General features: G+C 26.9%; 1 protein-coding gene across 1 annotated transcript; it reads right to left on the reverse strand.

Moving 5' to 3' along the window:
* Positions 1 to 7154: 7154 nt before the first annotated feature.
* LOC114176924 (putative WRKY transcription factor 13) lies at positions 7155 to 9070 on the reverse strand. Its single transcript, XM_028062126.2, has 3 exons — positions 8566 to 9070; positions 8225 to 8449; positions 7155 to 7614 (listed from the first exon to the last, which is right to left on the reverse strand). The coding sequence occupies exons 1-3, from the start codon at positions 8844 to 8846 to the stop codon at positions 7443 to 7445; spliced, it is 678 nt and encodes a 225-aa protein (XP_027917927.1). The 5' UTR covers positions 8847 to 9070; the 3' UTR covers positions 7155 to 7442.
* Positions 9071 to 9539: the final 469 nt, after the last annotated feature.

Raw genomic sequence — 9539 nt, forward strand, 5'->3', positions numbered from 1 at the left:
TCTAATTAATCTTCAATTAACAAAAAATCTCTTTGCAGATGTCTGAAGGCTCTGAAACAAACTCAGCGTGAATTTAATGCTCTACAAGAAAAACTTCATGCTTGCCTTCAGGTACGATTATTATCTCTTGATTTATACATAAATGTTTCTGCATTTTATAGCAAAAGTTTACGTAATTCACCATGTGAAGATTTTTTAAGAGAATTTTATGATGTTTTTTCAGATAGATAAAATATATTGTTTTGTTCTTTCTATCTATAAGAAATATTTGCTATATATCATTGCCCGTAAATAATCTCTGCAAAAATTGAACATGAAAGGAACAAGTTAATCTATGAACTAAATATAAAAAGATAATATTAAAAAAATTTAAATCTAACTCAATTTCATAAAACTAACATGTAAAATGAAATTTGCGTCTATTTATATACTCTTTTTGAATTTTACAAACTTTAAATTTAACTCAACCCACAAAACCGAGTTATAAAGTAAGATTTATACTCATTTATAACTTTTAAATCGTCTTATCTCTAATCAAGATGGGACTTTTAACAAATAAAAAAAACGATAGCATATTTTCATTAACAATAAAAACTAAACAACAATATATTTAAAGAAAAGTAAAAAAAAAATTGTAAAAACTCAATAAAACAAAAATTTCTGATCGAAACTTAATTAAAAATATTTAAATTTATGAAAATTTTAAAATTTAATAATTTTTTTATTATTCTGTTAAGGTTGTTGTTCCTTTAGTATTTTGGTTAGGTTTGTAGATTTTATTAGTTCAGGTTTAGTTGATTGCAGTGATATTGTATAATCTTTATGTAAAAAACTTTGTTTTCTGAATGCAGCTTGAAAGAAGACTTGTTCTCTCAGCTATTGAGGGAGCCACTTTGTGAAAATCAAATTATTATTTTTGTGATTTTCGCTTTTTCTCCTTTCAACGATATTGTGTTTAGTTTGAAACATCTACATCGGTTATATTTGCTTTAGTAAGTACTATGTTTGAACTTAATCTCTATTCATTATTTTATGTTAAGCTATTTTTGTATTTTTGTTCACAGAAATTAGACACTTCAATTTTTAAATATATAGAGTGCATTGCGATATGTGATTAGGTTGTCAGAATTTGGATTTTGTTTTTCTAAGTTTTAGGTATTATTCTTCTAAAAAATCTGTTAATAATAGGAATTGTAAATTTTCAAAGATAATAAGACTTATCAATTATTAACAGAATTTATTGACAAAATTGATCGTCATATGTATTTTAGACAGAAATACTCTTAATAATACAAATTTTAATTTATCAACATATTTTATTGACAAATTTTATAAATAAATTAATTATCAATAAAAATATCCAACAATAATTTAAACTCAAAAATCCGCTAATAAAGTTGGGTTAACATTTTTTTCTACCGTAAAAATCCGGCAATAAATTAAAAAAAATAGTGATTTTATTTTACATTTCTTATGCTTCAATCTTCACAATTCTAAAATTATACCACCTTAGGATACGGTATTTAACATTTTGTATTTTTTTTTCTTCTTATAAAATCAACACTATTTTTCTTAGGTATTTATTAATAATAAAATTTATTTTTACTTAATAGTTTTATATGCTATTTTTCCACGATTCTTAAGACAATTTTTTTATTTAGAATTTAATTAAGTACATAATGCATTTTTTGGGTCAGGTTCAGCTACTCTTAATCAGCACCCAATTATGACAAAATCAGCATCCTTTTATAATCTTAGAAAAGTTAAACACAGTATAGATAAAGCTTATTCAATTCTAAAAAAAATAAGCAACTTACTTAAAAGGCGAAACTTTAGATTGTTGTAAAATAAATTGTTAATATGTTGTGCATTAATAATCATAGATACGTTAATGTTAACTATTATATTCTTCTTCTTCTTCTTTTTCATTCATAACTAAAATTAGTTACTTCCTAAATTAATATCACTTACTCTACCCATTCACATAACAAATAATGTATTTTGTAATTTAGATATCTAAATTTTTCTGAGTTGATTTATGGGCAATAAAGTTATTTTAACATTCCAAATATATATTAAAAAAAATCAATTTTGTATCTATATTATAAAAAAGGAAGTTTTTAGAATAAAAAAATTTATTCAATTATTTACTTAATATTATTCCATATTATCATTACAAAGATTAATCATTTCAACCTTTTACATTCATTTTTTTTTCTCTGATATTATCATTAATGTCCATTCCATACATTACCTTTCTCATATCTCTCAATTCAACTTCTTTTTTGAATGGCTCATTTTATCTATATTCAATAGATAAATAACCTTTTTCATTAGAAATAGATTTATTCCCGCACAAAATTTGGCACATTAAATTTTAGATTTTTTTAAATTTAATAAAAACAATTAGTATAGAAGAAATTTGAAAAATGATAATATACATACTATAGTTTAAAAAAGTATTATAGTGTTACAAAAGTCAACTAGTGATCATGGAAAATATCACATCCTGGATCAAATATGATTTCTAACCGTTTTTCTTAATTTAATCACGAAATTTATTTACAAAGAAGCTTTATAAAAATATAACTTGTATTTAAAAAATAAATAAATAATTGGTAAAGAGTACAAAAAATGACGTATACAAAACTTTCATAAATGAGCGGTGGATAAATTAAAACAAGCATAATACGCTATTAAATAAATAATACACACGTTGTAACAAATTATTAAACATGTATACGCCAAAATAAACATCACTTGTAATTACCCAAAATCATTATTTTTGTTCTTAATTATATTTTAGCCTCATTATTTATTTATTTTATATAATGTTATGTTACTATTAGTAAATAGTCTAATTCATTCGTTAATATCGAATCGGTACAACTTAAATATTTGAACTTTTCAGAATCAATACAATTTTGTACCATGTACTTAAATTAAATTGGTATTGCTATTTTTTTTATATCAGTGATATAGCATCTTTAAAAGAGTATCGTCACTAATTAGCTACGACTTTTTAGTGATAGTTTAAATTCATTTTTACTAATTAACATCACTAAGTAAATTTATAGTAAATAAATAATAAATAAGATCAATTTTAAAAAACAAAATTTAAATTAATATATCTGTATCGGTATAATAATGAAATTGAATCAAATAAATAAATAGTAGAAAAAAAAGGTAATCAGACCTTCTTCTTAAATATGGGATATTGGAAAGGATAAATTCATGTCAAAATTCTGATGTCAAAATCCGTTGCATTTTGAGACCACTTCCAAGGTTTTTCTTTCTGCACCCATCATTATTAAATCCACACCGTACTAAAAGGAAAAGATTAAAATATTTTTCTTTACTACAACATTCTACCACTGCCGAGAAGAAAAAACAGGAGGAAAAGTTAAGACTCTTTTACGAATATATTTTATGTTATATTGAAATCTTATATGAAACATTTATTATTCTTTAAAGTTAAGACTAAATAATTTAATATTGGTCTTTTTAAGTCTTTTACAATTTTAAAAAATTTAAATTAATTTTCTAATAAATTTTAATAGTTTATTGAGTATTTAATAAATTAAATTTTGGGATTTCAGTTGTTAACTTCTTTTGTTAACTTAGATGCAGCTATTAAGTGATTGACGTGGTTATTTATTTTTTCATATCACTTGCTCAATTATTATCACATGTAATTTTATTATTTTAAAATTTTATGAATTGAAATTTTATAATTTTAAAATTTTATAGATATTATGATATAATAATTTGACAATATAACGATATGATAATATAACAATATATGATGATACGACAATATGTGATAAATATATAATAAATATTATGGTTTTAATTTTATTATTAGAAATATCATGTATTTTATTCTCTTTTATTATTATTAGATATTTTATGATACATATTAGGTTTTATTTTTTTCCTTATATCATGGTATATTGTATTTATATATTGGACGAATTTCTAATAAATCGGTATGCAAACTTTCATTCTCATACTTTCAATAAAGTATGTATCTTCTAACTTTCTCTTACTTATGTGTTTTATCAAACACTAACATGGTACCAAATTTAAATTGGTTTCCGCATTTTCTCCTTTCTTGTTGATTTATTCCCATGGCGAATCCTGATTCATCCTTTGGTTCTTCCGCAAACCCCGTGAACCCTAACCCATGATAATCTCACAAAACTTGCAAATTTCCTTTTTCTTCACCTTGGTGAGAATCCTAATCTTGTTTTGGTGTCTCTTTTATTAGAATTAATTGACGAATTAATTATATTATGTGACTCATTTGAAATATTATGATGGGTCCAATTGTGATTTAATAAAATATAAGGACCTATTGGTTATCATGGGAAGTCGTAATAAAATAAAATAAAGCTCAGCCCAACTTGATGGACGTTGGCATATAAAAGGAAATTAGGGTTTTATCTTTGGTCATAAGGTTCTTTCACAATAAGCCATAAAAAAAAGAGTGTGAGAGGAGTAACGAAGGCAGAGAGATAGATTGGAAAAAGGAGGTTGAAGAACGGAGATTGAAGAACGCATTATTATTGGGTCTCTCATGGATCAAGGTTAGTATCCTATTATGATTTATGTACATGAATGTGTGATTTTGTGCGTAAACGTGTGATTATGTGCGTGGATATGTGATAATCATGAATCTTAAGATCCTATAATAGTTTTTTTATGATGAAGTATTATTGCATGGAAACTAAAAAATAATTTACATTTTATGTTTGTTGCATTGGAAACCAAAAACAATGATTGTTTTGTTATCGACACCAATCTAAACACAAACGGTATGACGGTATGACGGTATGACGGTATGACGGTATGACGGTATGACGGTATGACGGTATGACGGTATGACGGTATGACGGTATGACGGTATGACGGTATGACGGTATGACGGTATGACGGTATGACGGTATGACGGTATGACGGTATGACGGTATGACGGTATGACGGTATGACGGTATGACGGTATGACGGTATGACGGTATGACGGTATGACGGTATGACGGTATGACGGTATGACGGTATGACGGTATGACGGTATGACGGTATGACGGTATGACGGTATGACGGTATGACGGTATGACGGTATGACGGTATGACGGTATGACGGTATGACGGTATGACGGTATGACGGTATGACGGTATGACGGTATGACGGTATGACGGTATGACGGTATGACGGTATGACGGTATGATAATAAGAATCTCTTCTCAATCATAAAATTTGTAAGAGGCTTAGAGTTAAGGATATAGGAAAGTTGATCCTATAAATCATGAGTAAATAAGCCTAAAACATGAGCCTGTATATGACAATATCATAATATGACGATATAGCAATATGACAATATAACAATACGATAATATAACGATAAAACTAAAAAAAAAATTATAATTATAATTTACAAATATTTAAAAAATAATAAATAATAAAATTACATGTTGCGATAATTTAACAAGATAATGTGACAAAATAATAATAATGTCACATAAAAAAGTTAATAACTATGATTGGATCGAAAATCTTAAATTTATTAGGAACCAAAGTTTCCAAATTTATCATGAACTTTAAAAATGTCAAGTCTTTAATCTTTATGACTAATTTTAATTAGGCTTAATTATGTTTTGAGTCCTGGTAAATTTGAAAACTTTCAATTGAGTCCCTAGTAGATTTATGTGGTTTATTGAATCTTTGATATTTCACAATTTTTCAATTGAGTCCCTATAGTAAAAAGTTTTTGTTAATTTTGTGATATGGTATATCTTCCATTGTCACTCTCCTTAAATGTCGTCACATATTACGACATAATAGTTTGTTGCAAGAGACCTTGATGACAAGATTTTTTTCAAATATTTATTATATTTAATGAAAATTATTTTTAACTTTAATTCAAATTATAAATTTCAAAATAAAAAAATGAATTACAAAAATATTAAATATATAAATATAAAATTATGAATTATAAAATTATAAAATTACAAAAAGAACAAAATTAAAAAAATTACAATTTGATAAATTTTCATTTTCATAATTTTACAATTTATATTTTTATAAATATATAATTTTACAATTTTATATTCATATATTTTATAATTTCGTAATTATAAAATTATATATTTTTATAATTTTGTAATTTGTTAACTTTTGTAATTATATAGTTTTTAGTTTCTTAATTTTATAATTTTATAATTTTGTATTTTGTATTTCATAATTTTATAACAACACATACTTTATATTTTTATAATTTTAATTTTTAATTTTAATTAAATTTAAAAATATTTTTTGCTAAATACTGGAAAAAATTTCATCATAACGGTCTCTTGTTACAAAATATTATGTAATGACATTCAAGGAGGTTGACAGTACAAAATAACTATCACATCATAAAATTAACAATAATATTTAATTATACGAACTCAATTGAAAAGTTTTAAAATTTCAATGATTCAATAGATAATAAAAATTTATTAGAAAATTTATTAGAGACTCCGTCAAAGATTCCCAAATTTATCATGAACTCAAAACATAATAAAACTTTTTAATTATATTTAAAATAGTTAAATATTGAGATTATCTTATCTCTATTCAATATATTTTTGTTCATAAAAAAAATTCAATTGATATAAGTAAACTTCTTTTGAAATTCACTTAATTCCCCACGACACTGGCACATTAAAAGTTAAGATGTTTTTTAAAAGAGAAATAAATAGTAAAAATAGAAAGTTAGACCTAACTTTAATTGCATTCTAACTGTGACAAAATTGATTTCTATATTTTTTTATGGAGAAAGATATTAGTCGTTAACTTTTGTTATTAGAAATTGAACTCAGAACCTCTCACCTTCCTTTTAAATCTATTTACAAACTTTATTTGTTTCATAAGGATTGAACTCGCAACCTTTCTCATTTCTGTTTTATCTAACATTTCTACATAACTTAGGTTTAATAACTCCACAAAGTTCCTCGAGTTAGGTCTGGTTGTTCTGAACTCATCTCAACCAGGTAGTTCACATCTTACTGAATGTGTAAATTAAAAAGAAAAAAAAAAAAAGTTGCAGTTTTCCTTAGAAAGTGTTTACACTAAAGTGAAAAGAGAGATGAAGAAGAGAAGAGCCAAAAAGTAAGGCAACGTACAAATGTCACTAATAATATCTTAATTAGTTTTTCATTAGTACATGACCGAAGCAAAATGCGTGGTATATAGAACAAGAAAAATCAACAACAATCTTATGGTGTGCTTGGAAGTGATGAAAACAATGGATTACCTGATAGAGACGATCATGCATTTCACGAATACATGTTCATCATTCTCCATACTTATTCAATTCTCATCTCAACAAAGCACACCCTCAAGGAAGAACATAACCATTAATATACACAAATATTATATATCTTCACTTAACAATAATCTACCATAAGAAGTTCCCAAGTTGAGATGGAGATGAAGAGTCTTCAAGATCATTTGATGGAGAGTGAACATGTCTCCCTTCATAGGTTGTTATCACCATTCTTGGATCTTCCGCTAAGCGTTCCACTCGTTTCTTTACTCGACAGTTATCTTGTGTGCAACGGTAATAGCTTCTGCATGCAATGCAGACCAAACACATATAAGAAACCTTTTTTTGAGGTTGTCGATCATGAAGTACACATTAATGACAATTTAATAACACAACATCCTCATGTTAATTATAATCGGAATCTATATGTTGATCTTTATATGTTGAGCCATCAATAAAACACCATCATAACGGCACTATATTAAGGACCATTTTTACAGGAAAGTGCTATAATGGGTTTGTGAGGAAAAGTCTTAGCATGAGTGTCTGAAAAAAGTTCTTGCAGACATGTAATTTTCATATACTATAATCATCATAATCAGTTGTTTTAACCCTTAGAACATTTTTTATATATACATTTTGAACTTTTGCTTTTACATATAACAATTATAGGCACCGCCACATTATTCAGAAAAAAGTTAAGATCTTGCCGAAACCAGTAACAAAGCTGAATCAATATACATGTAATTATGATCAAGACAATAATGAGACAGTGGTGGAGAGATTGGAGAGAGAGAATAGATATATGTTTGCAATACAATGGTGATGAAAAGTGTTTGATAAATTGAATACTCTTGAATCAACTTTTGAAATATTAAAGCAAAAAGAGAGAGGGTTTGAACTGATGAATATACCTTGGGTGCTGCGTGTTCTTCACAACTTTCTGTCCGTACTTTCTCCACTTGTAGCCATCGTCCAATACATCGACATCGCTCATAGTTTTGAAGCAAAACCTAGGCTCTCTAACCTTCCTTCTCGCCTTCATTTTCTTCATCTTCATGGCCGAAATTCCCAGATGATGATGATCATCAAATCCACTTCTTTTACTGCTCAAGCAATCACTCACTTCTCCCAGTGCCCTAAATTCAATCATAACCAAACACCTTAACAGTTGCAGTACCACGAATAGAGTGATGTTTTAATACTAAAAAACAAGAACATGTGATAGAAAGAAAAAAACAAAGGTATGTCTCACCATGGATTCAGAGTGGATCTATGCAAGGAGAGGAATTGAGGTCCTCCAAAGGTGGACTTGTGAAATAGGGTTTGTGATAGATTTGAGGTAGAAGAATCTTGTTGAGATAGGGCAAGTGAAGAAGGTGTTATGGAGGTGAAGGTTTTCAAAGAGGATTGGTGGCAACCCAAAGGAGGCAAAGTAAGGTTTGTAGGAAAGGGAAAGAACCCCATCTGTGTAGGAATCTGATCCTGCTCCTCGAAAAAGGTGTGGTGAGGAATGGTATGTGAAGTTGTTGACATCACTACTACTTCTTCTTCTTCTTCTTCTGATCTTTCAATATAGATATTGCTGGTGTTTCTAAGAGTTTTGGTGAGGCTTCAATATATGTGGTTTCTCTCAAACCATGGAGGTGAGAATTACACCCTAATGGAATGCATAAACTTATAACGTTGCCAAACCAACTTTCCCTTTTTCTCTTTGTCTTTCTCTCTTTCTCTTTCTTTTCTTCCTTGATTTTCTAATTTCTAAAAGAGAGATGAATGTCTGTCATATATTGTATGTATAAAAACATGTGAACTGTGGAAGGTGAAATAACTAACTACATGGATGGACATTCATTCAGTACAGGTGGAACAAGCACAGAATTTTGAGTTAAAGTCTAATAAATAAATAAATAAAGGAGTAAAAATATAAATTGAGATTCGATTATGTCCTAAATTTTAAAAATAAATGGATGTAGTCTATTTAAGGACATTATTTTTTTAATTGCTAAAGGTGTTATACGTTAGTATTTCAACTGAAATTTATCAAATTATGTAAACAATTCAAATGTTAATCTGAAACTTTGTTTAACACGTTAAAAAAAGTTCAAGTAGTTGAGTTACGATAATTTTATCTATTCACTTTTAAAGTTTAACGATCAAATTATATCAAAGTTTGGAAGAGACAAATTTCAATTTCACATATAAAATATAGAAACTAAAAACATATTT

The sequence above is a fragment of the Vigna unguiculata genome, chromosome 3, assembly GCF_037176805.1.
Source record: "Vigna unguiculata cultivar grain cowpea cultivar isolate G323 ecotype 2 chromosome 3, ASM3717680v1, whole genome shotgun sequence".
Classification (NCBI taxonomy): Eukaryota; Viridiplantae; Streptophyta; class Magnoliopsida; order Fabales; family Fabaceae; genus Vigna; species Vigna unguiculata.

Coding starts and splice junctions, on each gene's coding strand:
- LOC114176924 (XM_028062126.2), bottom strand. CDS start 8,846: ATGTCAACAACTTCACATACCATTCCTCACCACACCTTTTTCGAGGAG. Junction 8,450..8,565: donor AGATCCACTCTGAATCCATG/GTGAGACATACC, acceptor GATTGAATTTAG/GGCACTGGGAGAAGTGAGTG. Junction 7,615..8,224: donor AAGAACACGCAGCACCCAAG/GTATATTCATCA, acceptor CATTGCATGCAG/AAGCTATTACCGTTGCACAC.